The 25,966-nt window shown below is 40.3% G+C and overlaps 1 protein-coding gene across 1 annotated transcript; it reads left to right on the plus strand.

The window, feature by feature from the left end:
* Positions 1-3,809: 3,809 nt before the first annotated feature.
* Positions 3,810-25,169, plus strand: LOC138948181 (GTPase IMAP family member 4-like). The gene is made up of 4 exons (XM_070319682.1): positions 3,810-3,903; positions 14,334-14,467; positions 15,635-15,866; positions 17,047-25,169. The coding sequence occupies exons 2-4, from the start codon at positions 14,340-14,342 to the stop codon at positions 17,839-17,841; spliced, it is 1,155 nt and encodes a 384-aa protein (XP_070175783.1). The 5' UTR covers positions 3,810-3,903; positions 14,334-14,339; the 3' UTR covers positions 17,842-25,169.
* Positions 25,170-25,966: the final 797 nt, after the last annotated feature.

Genomic DNA, 25,966 nt, shown 5'->3' on the forward strand with positions numbered 1-25,966 from the left:
TTTGATATGAAAAACTGAAGAAAAGCCCTGCCCTTTTGCACTGAGAAACTGTGGAAGTAGCGTGTTTACTACTGGGTCTGGCTGAAGTACATTTACCCTCATTTACTTCCTCGTTAGCTTCCAAAGTAAAATCCCTTTTCGTCCCGTGCATGCGAAAGTGAGGATGTACTTCCGATGTCGCTCAAAACTTTAGAAATAGTCGCAAACTACCCTGAGTTACTTCCTCGCTTTGCTTCGAAGTAAACCCTTTTTCCGGCCCATGCATACGAAAGTGAGGCAAGTACTTCCAATGTCACTCAAAACTTCGGGAGTTGTCGCGAACTTCCCCCATAAGCATACGGGCCCTGATCTCAACCCATCCGTCTACTTTCTGTGGGGGTACCTTAAGGACAGAATATACGGCAACAATCCCAGACCCTGGCAGCTCTGAAGGACAACATCAGAAGGGAAATCAGGCGCATACCAGCTGACATGGTTGGACGAGTCATGGGCAATTTAAACGTTCGTAGGGCAGCAGTTCTTTAACGAAGAGGAGCCTGGATAGAGCATACTATCAACTACTAAGGACAGACCAGTTTCTACCAAATTTGCAAGACATAATTTCCCACCTGTTGTGTTATGCGTAGCATACATTCTAAGATTCGACATAAAACACGGAGTCTTCGTTCCATGTGCTCGTATCTTTATGCAGGAGGCAAGAGAGGAAGTGGGGAGATCAGAGTAGTCTCCCTGTACATCGAAATGCCTAGTACTCACACTGTTGCGCAATAGTGTAACACCACCATTTTGCTATTGTTGGTTAACACATTTTCTGAATCTCTCTTCGCGGTCGAAAAAGAGATAAAAAAGAAAATAGGGCGCGTTCTTTTTACCACCCTGTATATTTATATTAACAATCAGGTTGTGCAGGTATATTTACAATTATTTCTGTGCAGACCAAGTTAACGTTTGGGAATAGATCTTTTGAATTAAATAAACACTTATCTAATGGCTACAGTTTATCATTAACCAATCAAAATACCTCCCGCACGCCACAGTTTAAATTGGTACCAAGCTGTGTCCAGAGAATGACCCATGTAACTATTCAGATGCTGAAAAAAAGCTTTTTCTCTTTCAAAGAATGGGTGATTAAATTCTGTACCTGGTCTGTTCTGTTTACGAGAGAGAGAGAGAGAGAGAGAGAGAGAGAGAGAGAGAGAGAGAGAGAGAGAGAGAGAGAGAGAGTGAGAGAGAGAGAGAGAGAGAGAGGTTCTGTTTACGAGAGAGAGAGAGAGAGAGAGAGAGAGAGAGAGAGAGAGAGAGAGAGAGAGAGGTGTGCGTGTATGTATGTTTTGGGAATGACAATATATACACGCACACACACACACACACACACACACACACACACACACACACACACACACACACACCAAAAAACTCAACGAAGGCATCACGAAATTACGGAAATAATTTTGAAAACAAACGCTAACATATCTAGTTCAGAATGGTACAAGCAAGCAAGCAATTACAGAATATACAGGATAAAAAAAATATGTTAAAACCGCGAACAGAAGCAGCCATATCAAAGTGTAACGTCGTAATTCTAACCCAATACATAAAATGTTAAAAATACTGACAATGCAAGTCTCAACGAGGATTCTTTACTTTTTGTCCTTGACACGGAGTATCAGTTTTCTTTCGTGTTATTTTACAGTCGAGTTGAGATGGCTGTAGGAGAAATTGTACGAAACTGGGTAAACAACTTCACGATGATTTGGCGTAGAGACGGGCGCTGTGGCGGGGTGGTAAGACGTCGGCCTCCTAACCGGAAGGTCGTGAGTTCGAATCCCGGTCGCGGCCGCCTGGTGGGTTAAGTGTGGAGATTTATCCGGTCTCCCGGCCCGGGTCAACTTATGTGCAGACCTGCTAGTGGCTTATCCCCCTTCGTGTGCACAAGCAAGCACAAGACCAAGTGCGCACGGAAAAGATCCTGTAATCCATGTCAGAGTCCGGTGGGTTATAGAAACACAAAAATACCCAGCATGCTTCCTCTGAAGGCGGCGTATGGCTGCCTAAATGGCGGGGTAAAAACGGTCATACACGTAAAAATCCACTCGTGCAAAAACACGAGTGTACGGGGAGAGTTTAACCCCACGAACGCAGAAGAAGAAGTTTTGTTCGTTCGGATCAAGTATTTTTCCCAATGCAATTTCAGGAGCAGTTGATCATTAAGCAAAATTGGATACTCACTTGAATTATGTGTGGTCAGTTCCCATCACGTTGAAAACATCACGAAAATTACCCACAAAAATTACCCATGAAAATCACACAAATAATACAAACATTGTTGCCGTACCTCAAACATTTACGTTGCACGTACATACAATCATTAGACAGTGTATCCCTTCGTGTATAGAAAACACCTTAAATATCTCCAAATACACGATAGATATACTCGTACTTCAAAGCCAAATCACAAGGACATGAATGAAATAAACATGGATGCAGAAATATTGCATTTATATGTTGGACAATTTCAGACTTTTCCCTTAGCCAGAGGAAAGCAATGATAGCCAAGTTTCCACCAGTTGACAGACATTTTTGTGAAATAAATAGCGGTAAGTAAAAAACATAAATGTTGGGGCCGGAAGTATATGCGTTCGTAAAGTAATTGAGTTTTATGTGTTGTGATCTAAATAAAGCACTATTTAACTGAGTAATGATTTATTTAGCTAAATAATGCATTATTTAACTAAACAACGCATAATTTAGTTAGATAGTGAATTTTGTAATGTAAGAAATGCGATTTTATAAATTGTATGAATCTTTTATTTACGACAAAAAAACATTATTTACCACACAACGATTTTATTTAAATATTGTGTTAAATAGTTGATTAGTTAGTTAGATAATGAATTGCTTAACATAAAAACTTTTTTCTTTAATGTTTTTTTGTTTTTTTGTTAGTAAATAATGAAACTACAGCACTGTCCGCTAAATAATGCATAATTTATCATAAAGTCGCCCCAAAAATTATTGCACCTATTTTCGTAACCCGACTAAAGCATTCATATTCAAACTTTCTATTCCAGTAAGAGCCCGCCACTTGGCTATCTGGCACATTTTTCGAATCACAGATTTCTTCTACTGCCGCCAAAATCAGGGTACCCTCAAAATCGTGCCGACAAAAAACGTTAGGTACCAATTAAAAATCGACGACAATTCAGGATTAGGAAAACTGGGCAATTTTTGCATGCGAAGACAAAATCAAATCCATTGTCTATGCTCTTGGTGTTTCCTCTGGAAAAACAATTGAGAACATACACGTCACGCTACACTTTGTAAAGTGACATCAGTTTGCTTTGACGTCAAAGATTTCACCAGGCTTTGGAAGATATCGAGGTTCCATAAGACGAATCTTTAATTTGGGTGTCGGGACGTTCACTGGACAAGTACTGTATGCAGGATAAACAGAATACTGCATGGCTTGTTGTGTAATATCAGATTTACACGAGTTGCTTTTTCAAATATTGAAAAGCTCGCTTTCGCTCGCATTTCAATATTAAAAAAACCAAAAACCATCTCATGTAAATCTGATATGACACAATAAGCCATTTAGTATTCTCTATATATGTAACTGTCCATTTATAAATTAAAGGCTTGGCAGATTTATTTCACATTTAGATATTTTGTTTGAAGCCTACCTTTGATGACCTTTTGCAGCAACGCTACAAACTGGCTTTGTTGTTTATTTCTTGCGTGTTCAACTTGTGCAATACGACCCTGGGTTAAACACCTAGGCAGGGTATCGTGTAAAAGGCACGACAAGACAGAAAACTGGTCTTTTTTGTGTGGCGCTGAACAGGAAGTGAAACAACTGTGGCTTTGCGTAGTTGTTGTCTGCAAACAAGTACAGAACAGTCGGTATGTTGCGTCTTTTTTTTATATATTTGTTTTATATAATCGTAGTAAATAATATCTGACGTTCGTTTTAAAACCATTCACTGATCATCAATTTTATTATACTGGTTTCATGCGCAGACGTTTTGTTGTCCATAACTTTATTACGCTGATGTAAACTACTCACATAAATATCGAGGGACTAATAACAAGCTGGTTAGCAACTTAGCAGCCAAAACTTTCACACACTAAGGTCCTACTTTCACAAAGATCATATCAACTAAAGCCGATCGACATTTAGTTTATGGAGGATCTACAAGACTACATTAATACGGGATCAGCTCGTTACTCCCCCGGCTCGTTACTCCCCCTTAGGGTTAGGGTTAGGGTTAGGGTTAGGGTTAGTAACAAGCCGGGGGAGTAACGAGCCGGGGGAGTAACGAGCCGGGGGAGTAACGAGATGCTCCCCATTAATACAACCCCAAATGAATCTGCTATGCCAGGGATGTTGCTGCGATTTGTTCTCTTCGGCAGATTTGCCAAAACATACCACACCAATTTGAGATTGTTTTGAATAATCCTGCGGGGCAACACATTTCCCCCACCGAAATAACAGTAAAGTTTTCGTTGATTTGAAATCTATTTCGTTGTTTATCTAAAAAGTCAACGCAACATGATATACCTGCTGTGTTGTGTAATTACGTAACAGTTCCGTCAGCAAATTTCTTCTCGAATGAGACTGATACGCCTAAATTTTGGTTTTATTGGACTACGTTTCTACTAAGTGAAAATAAGCTTCCGGTCCTAACAAAGTTACTATCTTTAACTGTTTCAGGTTTTGCAAAAATAAAACAGATTCATATTCATCAACCATGGCTTTCAATGACGTTTTGAACAATCCGCTAAGTCTTAGAAATAATGTTTTTTTGTGTCTTCGAATATTGAATTTTTTCCCCAGCGTTGTTCTTAGCCTAAACATCTTAATCAAGCAAATAACAAGAAGGCATGCAGCCTGTTTTTCCCTGCAAGAACTTATCGGAAGACTATGATTTGCTTCATGAGTTACCGCTACACGATGCTGAGCACATTACACATTGGAGAAGGGTTACGCCTCATTGCGTACCCAGAAAGTTGTTACGCTTGATTTTGTACCCAGGAAGCGAAAGCGGTGTGTATAGGCATGCTGGCTAAAATGTAAATTCAGAAAATAATCAAAAGCGTACTAACAACTAAAGTGTTTTCTGTTTGAAGTTTAGATCTGTTTTTTGAAGCACAATAACGCAAGATAACTTGATTTTAGTGAAAATGTGACTACGCTTGAGAGAAAATAGCCACACGCCACGTCGATGTTCTAAATGGGGCGTAACAACGTTCTGAGTACGTATATGGGCGTAACGCGTCTCCACCGTGCATCATGACCTCCCATCTCAACTAAATGTCATAATCATTTGACGGCATTCGTTAAATTTGAATAGTCCAAGTATTTGGGTTCCTTTTCTTCCCTGTACCGTAAACTACCTTGTATACGCCCCCCCCCCCCCCCCCCCATGAACCAATTTTGCCCAAAAGTTGGGGGTGGGCGTTTACTAGGAGTAGGTACTATACTCTTTGTAGGAGCGGTTCCTCTGCTAGAATAACGATATTTTGGTCCTTCGTATGAAAGTGTTCAAAGGATGCGTTATTGCACAAAACATTCCTCTCTCTCACACACTCTCTCACACATACACACACACCCACCCACACACACACATCAGTACACATTCCCACACACACACCAAACACACACATACACACACACCCACACACACACATACACACACACATACACACACACACAATACGAAGGAAATCTTGTTGCTTTATTGTCTGTTAACAAGTTTATAACTTCAAAAGATAATGCAAACTGGAAAAGAGTAATCCAGGTCTGTGGTGAACAAACCGATATCAGCATTTTCAGCGAATAAACAAATATCAAAATCAAGTGTAAAATGATAAGTCACTTTTGTCACACTGAAATCTCTGCTGCGCGCGAAACATTTTCAAGGAAAGGAGACAATTAAAAAACAAAAACAACAACAGCAGACATAATAGTTTTTTCCTTTACTCTTATGATCAAAAATGTGGGGTGGGCGTTTACAAGGTACTGTACCCTGTGCGCAGAATTTGACCAAAAGTAGGGGGTGGGCGTTTACTCGATACTGGGCGTATACAAGGTAATTTACGGTAATTTGGTAGGCATGCACTGTTTTGGTGGATAGTTCTGTACGGTAGATATTTTAAGACTTCCTCACGTACCTGACCGGAAACCGGCGAAAGGTGATCACATGTTGCTTGTGTACATACTTCTTTTACAAACCTTACACGAATTTAGACATAGGTATCTAGTCTACATGAGCACGCATTTCGTTGATCACGTTCGTCTCAGCTAGTCTGCACGTACACAGAACACATTACCAACGAGAAAGTCCGGTGTAACACGAAATTTTTACTCCACGAAAAATTTACTCCGGAGTAAATATTTCGTACGAAATTCTTACTCCGAGTACACTTTTCGTACGAGAAAAGAACTCCCCAAGGCACGAAAAAATTACTCCCTCCACGAAATTTTTACTCCCCATTTTTTTTACTTCCAGTAAAAATCTCGTACGCAAAAATGGGATGCGGGCGAAGGGATAATGCCAATAAGTGATCTCGCGCAAACGAATGTCGCGCTACCCTCCTTCCACCCCTTCCACCACCAAGACTAACAAGGGGACAAGGGAGTACAAATGTCGTACACCTGGCATGGGAAGTTAAATTGCTCGTGTTGGGGTGAAGTAATTTATTCGTTATTTATTCGTCAGGGGAGTACCATTTTTGTACGAAATTTTTACTCGGAACTCACCTGTCTTGGGGAGTAATTTTCTCGTGCAATGGGGGAGTGCTTTTTTCGTAAAGGGAGTAACTTTTTCGTACGAAATGTTTACTCCGGAGTAAAAATCTCGTGGGAGTCATTTTCTCGTGTTACACCGGAGAACAATCACTCGATCAGTACGTGGATCACAATGAAGACGTGTTGACCATTAATCTTTAAAAAAACACAACAACACGCTTCTGATTCTTTTCTGTACTTCCAATGAAGCTAATAAGGGAAATGCGAGTGAAATGGCAGCGGTACTAGTGGTTCTTTGAATAACCCCAAAACGTCGCTTTGATATTGGAGTAGTCCAAAAGTTAAAAGGCCGGTGTTAAAAGCAGACATTTTATACTTGCCGTTCTTATGTGAAAGGAAACCAAAAAAATCGATGCTAAGATCAAGTGGTTTATTTATCAATCGCTTTAAAAACATCGGGAAATTAAATAATCATAACTGTCAAATGAAACTATAAAGAGCCTGATTCATTATAACCTGTGACGTTTGCATTGATTGAAACATTTAGTAATGTACCTAAGCCTAAGCTTATTGGATTGATCCCCTTGGTTGACATGGTGCAGACTGTGGTATCAAACAAAAGAGCATTGTCCTACAAATGTAGCGGTCATATGAAGTTGACATTTGCTTGATTAGAGAGACGTGATTACGATCCTGAAGGTCTTACTTTGGTAAGGTCACTATCGCCTTAATGCAAACTTTTCCTGTTGACTCCAAACCTCAGATGCAATATGGAAATATGATATCTGTGAGACGCGTCGCGAAATCTTTGCTTTCTGTCATTCCAACGCGTTTCAAATTGCTTTGCAGGCGCTCTCGTTGCACTTCGGTGATTTGGGTCAGAGACGCAGTACAACGGGTGAAGGACAATTTACTTTTTAATGGCGTTTTTGTTGTGACTCGATCAGGCTCACTCACAACCTACTGATCTCGTAACCCGCCAGGGTCGTAGGGGCACTGCACTGACGAGCGCTGCACCACTGCCGGTTGTGAGCAATCTTCTCGGTTGTCCCAAAGCTTTTCCCAGTCCACTCTGCAATATTGTCTGTTCACCTTTTCTTCTGTCTTCCCGGCCCCTCTTCCCGCGCACAGTACCCTGGAGGATGGTCATTGGACAGCCAACGTGTACTTGTAACATGGCCATACCATCTCAGCTTCCTCTTCTTGACAGTGGTCAACAGGTCTTCATAGTGATCCGCGTGCTAAGTGATGGTACTGCGGTCTTCCTCGTTGGTAATGTGTTCTGTGTTGGAGATGCCACGGATTTTTCTGAAGCATCTCATTTTCACAGCTTCGATCTTCTTTTGTAGTTTTGCTGTGAGGGTCCATGACTCAGGGCGTTCAGGAAAATGGAAAGAACCAGAGCCCGGAGTAGCTTTAGTTTGGATTTGAGTCTGATGTTCGTTTCTCTCCAGACTGGCTTTAATTTTGTCATTGCTGCTGCCGTGTGTGCAGTTCTTGCCAGGATTTTCGTATTCGAACCCTCTTCACTGATGATGGCCCCTGAATATGTGAACCGCTCCACAGTTGATAGTTCTGGTCTGTTGACTGTGATATTCACTTTAATTGGCTCTGTGTTTTGTTTTTCATCAGCTTTGTTTTGTTCTGCGCTTATCTCCATCCCATATCTGGTGGGTGTTGCGTCCAGGGTGTTCACCAGGTTGGCAAGTTCTTCTTCACTTCCAGCCAACCCGTCGATGTCGTTGGTGAACCGGAGGGCTGTGATGACCTGACCTCCAATGCTGAATGTGCCAGATTGGTACTTGAGCGTCCGTCATGATGCGTTCAAGAAAGATGTTGAACAGTGTAGGTGACAGGTGACGTAGAGGTTACATGCCGAGTCTCAGTGATTATTAAAAATAATGGTCGAAGTTAGCGGATCATGAAAAATGCGAGCTTCAGCGAGCTTTTTCATGACCGCGAACTGAGACCATTATTTTTAATAATCACTGAGACGAGGTATGTAACCTCTTTATTCCTCCTTTCTTCAGTTATTCAAAGAAAAGAGGGTTTTTTGTGCGAAAGTTTGATCGAATCCAAATCACTCAACCAGTCTACCTGCGCAGGCGATTGAATAATGCGCGGTTGTATAGTTCAGGGAAAATCAATCAATTCTGTTAACACTTCTTGTCAATTTCCCTGTTTTGGACTAAAATCAAGTACACAGTTATGTTGTTATTCTGCTGTGGCAGTAAAGGCAGATAGTGTGTGTTCTGTTCATGTCTTGGTATCGCTTAGGCCAACAACAAAAAGTTGTATGTTTCTGGTCAACCGACCCTACCTAGTTTTTTCCCGCCGACCCTAGACTTTTTTTTATTGCATTTGTAAAACAAAAAAGAAAAACAAGCGTCAAAACGAAAGTAACAGACGGCAGACGACACAAGGGGAATAACCCCGCATCTTTTTTGTCTCATTTGTTTTGTAATGTGTTGTCTTTCTCTTTGTATAGTAAGTCCAGTCTCTTTGCGTCACTGTATAGTTATTTTCTACCCTGACCAAAAAATAAAAAAATAAAAAAAAATAAAAAAATCCCTACCTACCTACCCAAAAAAGGCAATGGCTATTTTGCCGGTACCGGCAACGTAGCCTGTAGGCTATGTTGCCGGTACCAGCAAAATAACGATATGTTACGGTAGAGGCTATTTTGCCGGTTGGACGCTGCTGAAGCTAGTAAAGTGAAACGTCTAGTCGGATTCTCCATCTCACAAAGGCAATACACAAGTAATCTTCAATATTTGTATTTCTGATGTGCAAACTTCAAATGCAATTACAACCTTGTCTTATACACGAATAAAAGCCATATTTCTCTCTCTATCTCTCTCTCTCTCTCTCTCTCTCTCTCTCTCTCTCTCTCTCTCTCTCTCTCTCTCTCTCTTAAAACACCAAATACACTAATTTAACTGGCAAATATCCGATGATCTCTATGCAAGGAATTAAATACTGGTTATTGTCTCTCTATGATCATTGTCGCTGACTCTCTGTCTCTATGTGTGGGCATGAATCACATGAAATAGATTGAATATACGGACGTTGAATATACAACAAGTCATCGTCACATCTCTCTCTCTATGATCATTGTCGCTGACTCTCTGTCTCTATGTGTGTGTCATGAATCACATGAAATAGATTGAATATACGGACGTTGAATATACAACAAGTCATCGTCACATCTTTCTCTCTATGATCATTGTCGCTCAGGGCCGGACTACCGGGGGGGTTATGGGGGTTGCGCAACCCCCCCCCCCCCCTAGCCTAAACATGTACCTTACTTATTTTTTTTATTTTTATTATTGCTTATTTTATGCCGTTTCATGCAAGGAGCGACCATTTTCCTATCTCAGAATATGACCTACCCATCAGCTTCAGGGGGCTTCGCCCCCTGACCCCCACAACGAGGGGGGGGGGGGGGTTCTATGGTTTCCGGACCCCCCCCCCAGCCAAAAAATAAAAATATTGAATGAGGTATGCATTTCTTTATTTTACATTGAGTTTCAATTTTTGGGGTATTAATCAGTGACAAAATCTGCTGCCTGAAACTGGTAATGATCATCCTCAGAATGCACCAGATTGCACCATTTTTTTCAAAATTTTCCGGGGGGGCATGCCCCCGGACCCCCCTAGCAAGCTAGGCGCTTCGCGCCGTCGGCTCGGCGCTTCGCGCCTTCACACCCATATCTTCACAATATACTTTTGAAAAAAACCACCCATAAAATTAACTGATCCGCCCCTGCCGCCAGGGGGGACATCACCCTGGGCCACCACTGGCAACCCCCCCCTCCTCTTCGCCTAGTCCGGCCCTGTCGCTGACTCTATGTCTCTATGTGTGTGTCATGAATCACATGAAATAGATTGAATATACGGACGTTGAATATACAAGTCATCGTCACATCTCTCTCTCTCTATGATCATTGCCGCTGACTCTCTGTCTCTATGTGTGTGTGTGTGTGTGTGTGTGTGTGTGTGTGTGTGTGTGTGTGTGTGTGTGTGTGTGTGTGTGTGTGTCATTCATAGCAGTTCCTGCAGAACCAGAACTTGGTTTTTGGTCTTGAGCGTTTTCCAGCGCATTGCAGATGGAGGGATCTGAGACATGAATCACATGAAATAGATTGAGTATTCAACAAGTCATCGTCACATAGTGCACACACAGTACGGAGAGAAGACCGTACAGCCGAGTAGACGTGTTGGACGGCTGTCCAACCGTCCGTGTCGAAATGTCGCCGAACTTTCATGATGGATATGTTCACGTCCAGTACTGCTGTGGGTATGCTAAACGGATTCCTCTGAAGTTTCTAAACCGCTACATGTTTTCCAGATCCCCACATTTTTACAACAAAATCTAACACGCTCAATTTCTCTTGGAAATCAAAGTTGTTTTCTGCAGCTAAAGAAGCCAATTGTTGTCCGAGGTGGAGTTGATACTAAAACTCACTATAAAAGTTCAAATTTGTCAATCAGTGAACACTTCTCTCCCCCAAAGAAATTCCCATCAGAAACTGTCATTTATTGGTGAGTATTTAATCACAGGCGGTAACTTTCACTTTACTAGCTTCAGAGAGAGAGAGAGAGAGAGAGAGAGAGAGAGAGGAAGGAGAGACAGGGGCTGGAGAGAGAGAGAGAGAGAGAGAGAGAGAGAGGAGAGAGAGAGAGAGAGAGAGAGAGAGAGAGAGAGAGAGAGAGAGAGAGAGAGAGAGAGAGAGAGAGAGAGAGAGAGAGAGAGAGAGAGAGAGAGAGAGAGAGAGAGAGAGAGAGAGAGAGAGAGAGAGAGAGAGAGAGAGAGAGAGAGAGAGAGAGAGAGAGAGAGAGAGAGAGAGAGAGAGAGAGAGAGAGAGAGAGAGAGAGAGAGAGAGAGAGAGAGAGAGAGAGAGAGAGAGAGAGAGAGAGAGAGGAGAGAGAGAGAGAGAGAGAGAGAGAGAGAGAGAGAGAGAGAGAGAGAGAGAGAGAGAGAGAGAGAGAGAGAGAGAGAGAGAGAGAGAGAGAGAGAGAGAGAGAGAGAGAGAGAGGAGAGAGAGAGAGAGAGAGAGAGAGAGAGAGAGAGAGAGAGAGAGAGAGAGAGAGACTCTACCGGCAAAATAGCCTCTACCGTAACATATCGTTATTTTGCCGGTACCGGCAACGTAGCCTGTAACGTTTCATGTTCCATTTCGGTTTTTTTTTTAGCCATGTTACCAGAAACATACAACTTATTTTTTTTGGCCTTAGGAAATGTTCTTTCTTCGAATGGGACAAGCAGACGAACTTTTGCACCCGTGTTCCAACGTTAAACACTGCATGAAGTTCAGTTTTCTGGGGCAAAATAGTGTATGAAACCGCTGTATGTTCTCCAAATTGATGCGATGTGTGCATTTGGTTGCGTGTGATCTGTTTATAAAATGAAATATTGTCGAAAACTAACCGTCAGGTTGCAGTCTTTTGTTCAAGCAACTCAGTTCAGAAAATTTGGAAGGGGAACTACTCTTGTCGTACGAGAGTTACTTGCCTTGGGAGTTTGCTTGCACTCATAAGAGATCTGAAGCGAGTTTCTCTGCACTGATCGTTAGATTTGGATTTAGATAACAACCAAACTCAAGGGCGGATCTGGGGGGGGGGGGGTTACACGGGTTACGTAACCCCCCCACCCCCACCCCCAAAAAAAGTTCAAACATTCATCAACAAAAAACATACATCAACAGGTTTCAGAGGTAATTTATTGGCTCAGGATGCACCAGATAGCTCTATTTTGCTTCTTTGGATAAAAAAAATTTCCGGGGGGGCATGCCCCCGGACCCCCCTAGAGGCTTAGGCGCCTTCGGCGCCGTCAACTTGTATCTTCAGTCATTTTGTAACCCCCCCCTCCAAAGTGAATTGATCCGCCCTTGAAGCTCATGGATTCTATATGGAGATTAATGTGTTCAAGTCTGCAGTTGCCAGTTTAAATGCAGTATGTTTGTATTGTTTGGTCTAGAGATGTATATTTCGTACATTGGAGCGTTCGGAACTTTTCAATCGCTAAAGTGGTTCCCTCAAAGTCTAGCTCATCAACCTGTGAGCTATCGAGGATTCAGGCCCGTTGTTGGGTAAGTGATTTTGGTTGTTGGGTAAGTTATCGAAAAATAAGTAGCCCTACACGTTTACAGAGAGAAAGAAGCAGAGGGGGGAATCATTGTCAGACTCCAAGAGATGTGTGGATCCAGTCTCCCACTGTGCCTTGAACACGTACCGCGCTGCTGGCTTTTTCATTCAACTGTTTGATGGTTTGAATCAGCTTCTGGCCCATGTGGTACTTCTTCATTGTGTCCCACAGTGCATCGTGCCACACCCTGTCGAACGCCTTTTTGTAGTCAATAAAGACGTGGTAGATGTTTTGTTGGTGTTGGAAGTATTTTTCACACAGACCTCGCAGGTTGAATATCGACTGTTCTGTGGTACTTCCTCCGCCGCGGAAACCTGCCTGTTCTTTAGCTATGATTTCTTCTGCTTGCGGTTTCAACCTGTTCAGAATCACTTTCAGGATTACTTTGTTAGCATGGCTGATGAGGCTGATAGTTCTATAATCATGGAATTGCTGTAAGTTGCCTTTCTTGGGAAGAGTGTCATTGAGAGACATAATCCAAGTTGTTGACAACTCTCCAGTCTGTCAGATCGAGTTGGAGATTGTGGTAAGGATGTCAGTCACTGCCCCTCCTCCATGTTTTATCTGCACAGCTAGGTTGTTGTCTATTACTGAAGCTTTCCTGCCCTTCAGTGATCTAATTGCTGCTTCTACTTCTTTTCGCAGGATTGACAATTTGTCCTCATTTGATGATTCCTGGCTTATTAGTACGTTGGGGTCACTGTCGGTCTGTTGGTCATAGAGTTCTGAACTGTACTCTGTCCATCGTTCAATAATGTCCTTGTCATCTGTTAGGCAGTTTCCGTTTTAGCTTTAGATGATACTGACTCTTGATTGCTTCTGTCTTGTAAGGTCCTTCATAATTTGATAAGCCCTTGTTGTGACTCAGGCGCACGACATTAAAGATAGATTACTGCCCCTCTCTCTCTCTCTCTCTCTCTCTGTATATATATATATATATATATATATATATATATATATATATATATAACACAATCATTTGTGTGTGTGTGTGTGTGTGTGTGTGTGTGTGTGTGTGTGTGTGTGTGTGTGTGTGTGTGTGTGTGTGTGTGTGTGTGTGTGTGTGATATAGGTTACGTTACTGAAGCAGTCACTGGCTGCAGATACAACAAACACTTTGAAAAAACATAATGCCATAAATGTAAGATGAATGAAATCTTATACATTATTTATTTTTGTTTTTGTTGTTTTCCAATTAATCAGTACCATACCCCATGTCTTTAATTCAACTTAGAGATGTTCGTTTACTATTGAACACATTTTGCACTCTTTTGTAGAAAAGAATCATTGTACATATGCTTTTGGTAATTTCAAAGCTGTTTTTCCCTTAAATTAATCAGTTTAACTGATAATCCGAAGTAAAGAACATAAAAAACATAATCATTAATTACTTTTAAAGCTAATGCTTGTATGCTTTATATGTGTTGCTCACAGACAAGCATGGCAAGCAGCAGCACGGAATGTTTGGTGGCTTCCCGTGACGGGGATAACTTTGACAACTTACAGACTTCAAGTCAACCCGAAGAAATGCAAAGCATAACTGGCGATATTTTCCTCAACGGATGCAGGTATCACACACACACACACACACACACACAGACACACACAGACACACACACACACAGACACACACACACACACACACAGACACACAGACACACACACACACACACAGACACACACACACATAAATACACGCGCGCGCACGTACGCACACATGTACTTACACTCACAAACACACACGCAAGCACTCACGTACACACACAGAGGTACGCTCACATACACACTCACTAGCACTAGCACATGCACGCGCGGATACTATCAAATTTGACACATGTCAGCATATCAGTTACAACGGTTTTATTACCAGCTAATTTATAAAACAAATCGAAATGATGTTGCGACTTATAATATTATTATGAATTTGGATCCGTCACTCACAGCATTCTGGACAGCCAATCACTCGCCGGACGTGAGGAATGCCAACAGCTTATGTGTGCCACAATAAACCATGCTGAACATGCCTTTTCATTGCCTCGCTTTTTCTTGTTCACGAAAGAGCGATAGATTTAGAATCAACATATTGTAAGGTATTGACCTAAGAATATATTTGACTTTAAATGAGAAAAACACTTCAAATTTGATTTTTTAGCACCTTGAATATGTGCGCGATATGAATTGCATAAAATAAAAATAAAAATAAATAAATAAATCCCTGCGCTTAGAACTGTACCCACGGAATACGCGCGATATAAGCCTCATATTGATTGATCATATTGATTGTTCAAGTGGGCAGGTCAGTATGGCACACTGAGAGGTACCTTGCAATTCTGAGCACCCACCCACGGGTCACCGATAAAATTGGTATTTGAGTACTTCCACATTGTCAGGTGTAGCATTTGAAAATAAAATTGTCATTCCTTACAAGAGTCACCCTGATATTTGTAGTTCAACATTTTAGTTTGACTTGTTTTTGAGTGATGAATGAAGAAAGTCTCAACATTTAGCAGGGCTGAGGTGCAAAAGGCGAAACTGGGTACCACTCATTTCGATAGTACGCATCTGCGAGGTCGCATTGGTTGAAATTGAGATTGTACATGATTTCAATTCAATCAGACTCCGCGGTTGATTCCCACCCATGAGACCTAGTGTCACTTCGTACCCTTCAGCCTTGGTCACCAACAAAGAGTAGTCCTGCGCACGATGTACTTAAATGCTAATAATGTTTGATTCAGAGTGATGCTCGTCGGGAAAACTGGGAGCGGTAAAAGCACACTGGGAAACATTCTGCTCGACAAACCTGACGTGTTCCCATCCGAGGAAGAGGAGGAAGATGTGGTGCAGCCTGCGTCCACATCGGAGTCTTCTGTTCCTGAAACCGACAGTTTTGTTGTCGGAACTGGCTTCGATGCTGAAACAAAGAACTGTGACTACAAGCAAGGCTTAGCTTGGGGCAGATACCTGAAGGTGTGTGCACACAGAGTGACACAGACAGAGAAACAGACTGACATACGATCAACACATCATGCAGACACTCATTTAACAAACAACCACACACGTAAGAAGAATCTCTTAGATAGTAGGCCTACTAGATGAGGGGCCTGTTTCTGTATTGGGCCAACATCTCTTCTCCTTGCGTTCCCTAAAGATATCGATTTTAATGCGAGATACACAGTGGGTTGCCAAGCGAATGGACTTAGTCTCTGGTATTTCCACTACATAAGAAAGGAAATCTGAAGCTGGGCCAGAACTGCTGCACAATAAGCGTAAAAGCCTGATAAGCCACCCCAGCAATATCATGCTCAGAGTGATCCTTAACCGACGGAAAGGGAAGACAGAGATGGATTTTGAATACTCAGTATTGCAGTCAGGAAGCTTCCCAGACCGACTGTTTGAACTTTAAAATCTTTACAATATAACAAATTTTAGGTTCTTGTACATCATTTATTAATTACTGTAACGCAAGAGAATGAACTTCTTAGTTTTGATGTTTATGTTTTTTTTTTAATTAAAATTACTGTTTTGTTTCAAGAATGTTCTGTTCTTTAGTTTTCTTCGCATCAGTGTTTGCTCGCTTTTCGTGTCCCGTGTAACGCAGTTACCGATACACATTGAAATAATTGTATTTCTCTTGGATACGCATCAAGCAAACTAAGCAAGTCACATCATATCAGATATCACTTACTTAAGTGTGTATTAAAAAAGGCCTCAAGCCTACTTCACATAATTATTACACGTTGCCAGCAAAATGTCAAAAGCATGCATGGTCTATATCGTTACAGTGTCCCTTACGCAACTCTGCAATATCCACCAGAAACTGGATTAAAAATCATACATTTTGTGTTTACAGCTTTTTTTTATATTATTTAAAAAAAGAAGAAGAAACTCAGAAGTCTTTGTTATGTGATATTTGTGTCCCACTGTAACAATAGTGACCTTACGAGGAAGCTGGCGTTTCACAAAATTACCCCATAATGGCATACCTTGCTGCAATTCGTTTCATGATTTTATATTCCAAAGTGATGTGGATCACTCCACACTCAATTTCAGCTTTCTTGTTTAGTATGTACATTTTCGCGTCAATACCTCTTTTTTGTCAACAATACAAATCTGGTCCATCTAAGATCAGGCAGCTGTTGGTTTTCAGGTTGTCGACACACCCGGACTGTTCGATCCGACGGAGAACCTGAAAGAAACTTTGGACAAACTTACCTCCAGTCTCGGTCCGATCAGCCCTGGCCCTCACGCCATCCTCTTCGTTACTCGCTGCGACATCAGGTTTACCGATGAGGAAAAGAAAAGCTTTGACGAGATCGTTCGCGTGTTTGGAGAGACTGCTAAGAAGCACATCATCGTCGTATTCACCAGAGGGGACACGCTGGGAAACCGTCACATCGACAGGCTGCTAGCAAAAGCTCCCGAAAACCTCAAGCAAGTTATGGCAGTAGTTGGCGAGAATTATGCCGTTCTTAGCAAAACAGATGATCGCGACAAACGCCGAGCCGAGGTAGAAAACTTGCTTGCAAAAATCGACCATGTCAGCGAGGATGGCTACTTTTCGAATTCAGACATGGAACGAATGGCTGAAGAAATCGAAGCAGAGGTCAAGGAGATGATGAAAAAGGAAAACATTTCGTACGAAGAGGCGGACCTTCGCGTGAGAAGAGGCGTTGCCAGGAAAGAAAAAGGTTTCATGAAGCTCTGGATCAAGCTGGCCCTCATCGGGCTCGGTTCAATTGTGTTTGGTGTGTTGGTCGGTCTGACGGGAGGTTTGGTGGCAGGCGGAGTGGTGGCCGTAGGGGTAATAGACGCCGTGATGATAGGGGTATCAACGGGAGGAGCGACTATCGCGGGAAGTGCAGTTATCAGCACTGCACTAATGAAGTTAAAAGAAAAAATCGATCGCAATAAACAGCAAGGCAGACGTTGCACCATCATGTAACATGTCATTGGATATTCTCCATTATACACCTTGTATAATGTGTGCCTGTCCGAAAGGTGTTGCCGCACAGTGATGCATTTAATTCATTGATGGCTTAACCATAATTATTAGTTTGCACACCTTCCTAAGCGGAAAACGCTAATTTTTTCAAAGCATACCAGATTTAAAAAAGACGATAATCATTTATTAATAATGAGGATACTCAAATGACGGAAATCTTAAAATAGTTCCTAGCGCCTCAAACAAAAATGTAACGCCCAATAGCTGTTACTGAGATCATCAAATGGAGTCTATTTCATAAGTTCCAGTTAAAAAAAAAAAAAATTCAAAACTGCCGGGGTTTTGTCCCAAACGTTAACATGTTTGGTTTTTTTTTAACAAAATTGGTCAGCATCTAAGGATCTTTAATGTAGGCATTGCACTGCTGATCTATGACAGATGAATATTTATGTTTTGAACGCAACAGTCTGCTGGTACACTACGCATACACTATAGTGGGGCTCCTATGTTGCAAAATCATTCAAATCATGCAACAAACACCAAATTAAGCAAATATGAAGAGTTTTATGTGCTTAACAAAACCTGATACAGAGCCATCGCGAAAAATTAAAAAATGGGTAGTTTTTAAACAATTTTTTCAAAATGGCCGCCAGTGTAAACGGTTGGGTATGTTAGGCATATTTCACTTCATGTGATTAACAGCAAATTTGGCGTAAATGGACATTTGCTTTTGCTTAACAAAACCTAATACAGAGCCACCGTGAAAAAATTAAGAAATCAGTAGTTTTTTTACAATTTTCAAAATGGCCGCCAATAAAAGGGTATTTAGGCATTTTTGATGCTACAAGACATTCTCTTGCAATAGAAACTAACACAAACACATTTTTAAACAAAACAATACATGTATTGTTGGTGCAGAGAATGATTGGACGGTGTGGGTGGCAGGGTTGAAGAATTTGTGGATTACCTAAACTGTGCAAAAATAAATATATTGCACCAATTTTCATACCAAAACGAAAACATTCATTCCTGTGCTGTTATATTCAATGTATGCTATTGAGGGCACTCAACTTGGCTAACTGGAACACTTTTAAGATAAAAGGTGGCCTTTACATGGGTTATTTGACCGCCGCCCAAATAAGGGTACCCCCAAAATAAAACTGATAAAAATGTAATGTATCAACTCAAAAGTCGACTAAAATTCATAATCGCTGTATTTCGAAAACGTTGTTTGTTCTCATGTGTTTACACAACTAGCACATTCCGGCAAGTGTCTATACTCAAAAGAAACTTTGGCAGTACTTGAAACAACCATCTGTCATATATACATGCGAAGTCAAAAATATGTGGGATTTAAGTCAACAAACCTGTGGCAGTTTTTAAAATATTATTTCGTGAAGATTTGAAAGTGTACTCAAACGGTTGAACTACGCCTCGTGCGTAGACACACATTCCTGAAAGTTTCAACGCAACCCACTTGGTCATTGCTAAAATACATGGATTTTAGTTGACTTGGGTATCCCTCAAATTTGACACATAAACATCTCATCCGTGAGATCGACACATACATCAGTAGGTACAATGGCACAACACTAGAAATATGCAAGATGGCGAAATAAAACAACCTGTTCTGGATGGATAATCAAGTTGACTTTCTCTTCGTATAAAAACAGTGACCCAGTTGTGCCTCAGGAATTGTCGGCTTTTTAAAAGGTACCCGAAGTTTTTGTCACATCTCTTTGTCACGTCAAGGGTATCCTTATTTTGACGGCGTAAATGATTATGTTAAAAAAAAAAGTGCCAGATAGCGAAGATGCGAGCCATTAATGGCATAGACAGTTTGAATAAAATGACACAGGAATAAAAGTTTGAGTTGGGGTATGAAAATGGGTGCAATAATATTTTTGCACAGTTTAGATGCTGACAGTTTTCACAGGCATGCAAGCACATTTGCAGAGAGCTGTGCTCTGCAGTCCTTCTTAGCAGCATTTGCAGCGTTTTGTTGTACAGCTCTTCTTGCAGGCACACCTCATGAGTTCTCTGCACACGCTGGATACCTCTTGAAAGCTCGTCCAGAATGACTCCCACTTTCCAGCCTTGAACTGCCAGCCCACAGAGTTTGGAAGTCTAATAGGTAGATGGCTCTTCTCAATCTCATGTCCTGCAGCAGCACCTCACTTGTAAGGGGATTATGGTCAATTTGGCAGCTCTTTTTACTGAAGAGGTACCGTCTAGCACTGTTTACACCCAGTACGTTGCTGGTTTTGTCCTACAAATGTACACCAAAAAGCTCTTGTGCTGCCCTGCCCTCAGCTTACAAAGAGGAGCAGACAACCTGAAGAAAGTTTGAGTGACGTCTTCAAATGCTTGCCCTACTTCCCAAGCCTTCTGATTCCCCAATACCATTGAAGAACGACATAGTGTCACAGCCTGTAAGGCTATGCAAAATGGGCAGACAGGGTGACTTCTCTTGGCCAATGGCTTTGGCAATGTGGCGATACACTTCACGAGCAGAAAAAAACGCAACACAGCTGGAATGAGAAGCAGACTGTCTGGCCTCCTCTACATCCATGGTGCAGGAAATCAGCCTGGGGTACCCTTCACACAAAAGATGAAAAGTGACATTTTTATTTGAATGTATTTAAATAATGTTTACTATCTCAGAGAGTCGGTCAAAGCCGGGTTAGCAAGTCTTCACACAACAGACCAAAATGAAAGAAAATTGTATTTCATGAATTCGTATAATTCTCACTGTTTCAGGTTAAAAAACAAACAAACACAGTTTACAGTGACCCAACTGATTCTGGAATCTTTCTGACCGCTACATTTATTCGCTTCAAACAGTCGCTAACAGAATGTTGACCATAGTGAGGGTACGTACGTTAAACCCATCAAATTCACAGAGGTCGCTTACAAATGATGTGCAAACATGTTCCAATTAATACAAATAAAAAAATCTTACTGTTAAGATGTATTAGGTAACAAACCTTGATACAGTAGTACTAGTGAAATCAGCTCCCTTCTGTGGCACCGGAATAAATGCAGAACGCTTGTTCCCAGGAACCGGCATGTGGTGTAACTCTTGTATATATCCTGTAAAAATAAAATTCACACCAATGCACGGTCAACTTAAAATAAGCAAAAGGATGAGAAACAAGCAACAAACCAAAATTTTAAAACTCAAAGAGCGGTACCTCTTCATTTTTCAAAACCACTTATCTCATTTGATTAGCATACACTGTATGCTTTTGTCTGTTACCTACCGTCTTTGAAAGTTTGATCACAACACTGTAAAGACATGGGGAGTGGAGTGTTTTTATCTCCAGCCGGTCATCCAACTATCTGGCCTACCCTCACTCAGTTTTTGACTCTACCCCTCCCCACTTTATGGAAGTCCTTAACGTAGGCAAGACTAATCATTTATCATACCATGAACAATCTCTTTCTCCTCGCCTTTTATTCAAAGTTCGTTTAATCTGTTTAAAATCACCAGCGTGGCGATCATGATTTCCTTACTTGTAAGGCCAAAAAAAAATATAGGTGTGGTTACGGTAACATAGCCAAAAAAAATAGGGTAGGTAGGTAGGCAATCACTTTTTTTTTTAAACTTTATTTTTCTAATGTGTACAAATTAAACCTACTTGACAGGGAAATAAGTGTGCGACACGGGCGCTTTCGCTTTCATTGCGTTTTTTGCACTCGGTTTTTGTTTATTTTTTTGGTTGTTTTTTTGTTTTTTGACAAATGTAATAAAAAGTTATAGGATCGGCCCCTAAAAATAGGGTAGGTCGGGTTACCGTAACCACACCTATTTTTTTTTTAGGCCTAATCAACAAATAGATCTAGATCTATCAGCATCACAATCCAGCTGATGAGCTATTGCAATATTAAACAAAGTCTCTGCATTTCAGCGCTTCACCCGATGAATAACAGACCCCAGGGAAGAATTAAACAGTAAAATGATGTGACATTGGTGAATGGATGCGTATTCTTGAAAACTTACCTTCAGAAACGTTGTTTTCGCTCAAATCAAAACACGCAATGTTGCGGAGGCCGCCATCTTGAATTTTCATGCTGCGGATATATAAAATTCTAAAAACGATCAAATTAAATACCAGAACACAAAAATACCCATAAGAGTATTTATGTCATGCATGTGTTATCAGCAGACAACTTCTGGTGCATGGTAAACCATTGAATTTTACATTTGCTGAGTTGGGAATATTTACTGCTGAGCGCTTTTGGTACGAATTTCGTCTGCTGTAAATGCAGCCTTTTATTCCCTATCAAAAACAAAAACAAAAACGATTTCTGAAGTGGCTCTGTATCTGAAATCCCTTAAATAATCATAAGGAACAATATCACAAAGTATGATGTTTGTTGCAAGATGTGAATGATTTATGAGTGCGTCTGCAACATACGAGCCCCACTAAACTACACATGTTTAAATCTGCCCCAAGAAGGGTTTGATTGTCCATACATGCAGAGGTTTGTTACAAGAAATGATTCCTTGTCAAACTCTCTTCGGGACACTTTGGAGAGTAACGAACGTCGCACGCGGTTCTGCCAACTCTCTTCCCAATGAAAAAAAATCAAAGTAACAACAGAAAAATAGGTTAACAAGTGAGATTGTATCATTCTGTCAAAACGGCAATAATTTGATGAAAATAGTCCAGAACAAACATGCGGAAAATTCTAAACACGGACAATACCAGTTACAAAAATACGGTAACGGTATTTTTTGGGCATAAGAAATGCATATTATAAATTCACTTAAAGGATCGCTGGGTCGAAGTACAGTGATTATAACGTTTTGTTTTGTCTTTATATTATGTTCCAATAAGAAACCATTCTTGGTTTTTTATTCTGAATTTTTCGAACGGTACCTGTTTTAGGATTGTTATTATAAATCCAAATGTGTAATTTTTGGTCCTTCAAAAACATGTCTGTTTCTTTACATTTTGGAGCTCTTGATTGTCAACAGATTTTGAATGCAATGTTCGTTTTAGGACATGTGCCTCTTGCTAATACCCCAAACAGTAATCGTGTGCGTCATTCGCCGTCAAAAGCGTTTGGCGTTTTTTGTTGTTGCTCGTTGTTGCTTTATTTTGCAGACGTTTATATATGTATATGCACCACCCCCTTTCACAGCGCTTTCGTATAATATACCCTTTAGTGTGCCATTTTTGTCGGTTCTGTAAGGATGCTGTAATATATTAAAAGCTGAATGTTGACTTTATAATAATACCTAGATAGATACCTAGACTAGACACCTTTTTATATTTCAGCTTTTGATAAGAAATGTATGCTTGGTACGTGATAGATCTAGTACATACGGCCTACTATACAGTATACAACACAGGGCTTGTTAATCACAGATGCAAAAGACTATATTTCCTTTTTTTATTTTTATTTTTTGTGTACATCCGTTATTTTTCATCTTGGTATTCAATCAAAATATGGGTATGATGGTGGTATCATCGGATCTTTTACGTAGAATATGATTTTCTTGCAAATCCAAAAACAAAGAGACTGCCAACGTTCCAAAATTCAGAATAAAAAAACAAGAAAGGTAGGTTGTTGGAACGTTTGTTATTGACAAAACAATACATTCACAAATATATATCGACCCAACGGTCTTTAAAAAAAATGTTTGTGAAAAATCAGCCACATAAGTATTCGTTATTGTTTGTCTGTGCACTTAAAAGACCGTTGGGTCGATATATTTGTGAATGTATTGTTTTGTCAATAACAAACGTTCCAACAACCTACCTTTCTTGTTTTTTGATTGTGATTTTCTTGCAATGTGTTGAAACTGAACTATAATTCAATTGTTAGATCAAAAGTATAATTGTCAAATGTACCTTCTCAGTTTTAATTTGTTTTAAGGCATTGTAATTTACAATTACCAACTATTAACAAATACTAACACTAATTAACAATGTTAACCTGACAATTAACATTTAATAACAATATAAGACTTTCTTTTCTTTAATTTTTTTAATGTCTTGATCGTCTTAAATGTAAAACTTTCCGCTTCTGAAAAATATCCATATAATACAACATGTTCTGTTAAAAAAATTTGCTTTCCTGTATTAACAAATATAACACTGCCCACATAATCCCAAAACAATTTAATTTTTTTACATTTCCAATTTTTTTCTCTCTAAATATTATCAATATCTTTACATTAACTGCATCAATGATTATCTTTTATTTTAATTTTACACAATAAAGTGCTGGTGGGATATATGTGACCCTCCACCACGAAATGAGTCCCATGTCACCTTTGCATGATTTTCATATTTTTACATTTTCCTAAAAGTTTTTTTATGCTCTATCCAGTGGTAAAAACCGTTTTAGAAAAGAGCGAAAACTGTTTGAGTTATAAGCCTGTGACTAAGGTGACCCTCACACTGTTACCAGACACTCCCCGGACTTATATTAAGCCTAGCGCAGAACCGCGCGAGGTGACATGCGACTCATTTCGTGGTGGAGGGTCACATATATTGATGTACAATTTTTCATTTCAGCAGGTTTAACCTTTCTTCGTCGGTACTTTTACTAGCCAGTACCCAATATTTATCATTACAATACTATATTTGTGAAACCAAAATTTTGCAGCACAAGGTTCTCTGTCTTTGGCATGTGACCTTCTCAGTTGTTTAAGTGAATTTCGTGAGGATGTAAGTACAAAAGTAAAGGGGGATAGGCATTGAAGCCTTTTATATCTGTAAACAACTTGAAATAAATCTATATTCACTACGTTCACTTTAGTAAACCCTTGAACATCGCCTCCCTTGCCACAGAATAATGTACAGTGTATTTCATTTGTACAGTTTTATTGCAAAGTGCATGCCATGTGCAGATAGACAGCAAATGTGTTTCCAACTTCCATCATTCAGACTGCATATTAGTCACTTGAAAATGTACCGATCACCGAACAAAGTGCACGATATTTGTGCTTCATTGAATAGCATAGTACCATCCTTGTCTACCTATTTTTTGAATGATGTTAAACGGACGCATTGGCGAGGAATGTTATGCGGAATATACCGCATAAATCCATATTTTAACGCAATACTAATAGTTCATTGGTTACGGAAATATCTTAAAGCATGCATGGTGATTATAATATTGATTTATATACAGTATATTTACAAAACTATAGTAAATTTACAAATTTTCTGAACATTTTAGTAAAATTATAAATGTAATGTTTCTGTCCGGGATTTTGTAAATTTCTTAAAAAAACATATCGAGAAAATCTGTAAATTTCCCGGTTTGAAGGGCCAGGAACTTTTTATATTAACTGAAAACATATTCCACATATTTCAAAGAAAACCAGTACTTTGTTTGATTGAATGGAACACAGTCATGTATTTAGTTCGGCAGCCTTCCAAGTCGACATACAATTATACAATGCTAAGATTAGTACATGATTATTAATAGAATCTCTCTCTTTCTCTCTATCTGTCTGTCTGTCTGTCTGTTTTTGTCACTCTCTCTGTCCCTATTTCTCTTACTCTATCTCACTCTAATTCTCTCTCTTTTTGTCTGTGTCTACCCCCTGACTCTCTGTGTGTGGCTATCTCTTTAACTCTCTGTCCCTCTCTCTGTTTTTAACTGTCTCTCTCTCTCTCTCTTCCTCTCTCTCCCTGGTCCTCTCTCTCTCTCGCTCTCTCTCTTTCTCTCTCTCTCTCTCTATATATATCACACACGCACACACACTCACACACACACACAACCACACACATAATCACACACACGCACATACACACACACACACACACACACACACACACACGCACATACACACACACACACACACACACACACACGCACATACTGTGTCTGTTTCTCTCTCACACTGTCTCTCTCCCTGACTCCCTTTTTTTCTATCTTTTTCTTTTTCTGACTCGTTATCCCATTATCTGTCTCACTGTCTTTGTCTCTAACTCTCTCCTTTTCTCTTTTAACTTTAGCAAAAATAAACCAATAAAGACTATAATGTGACCAAATTTCATGATTATCCGATACTGAAAAACAGAAAAAATATAGATCTGAAAGACTGGTTGGCGACCGTGAGACACTCGTTTTTCGGCACCCTTGCGTCAGATAACTC

This window comes from Littorina saxatilis, linkage group LG1, assembly GCF_037325665.1.
Source record: "Littorina saxatilis isolate snail1 linkage group LG1, US_GU_Lsax_2.0, whole genome shotgun sequence".
NCBI classification, from domain to species: domain Eukaryota; kingdom Metazoa; phylum Mollusca; class Gastropoda; order Littorinimorpha; family Littorinidae; genus Littorina; species Littorina saxatilis.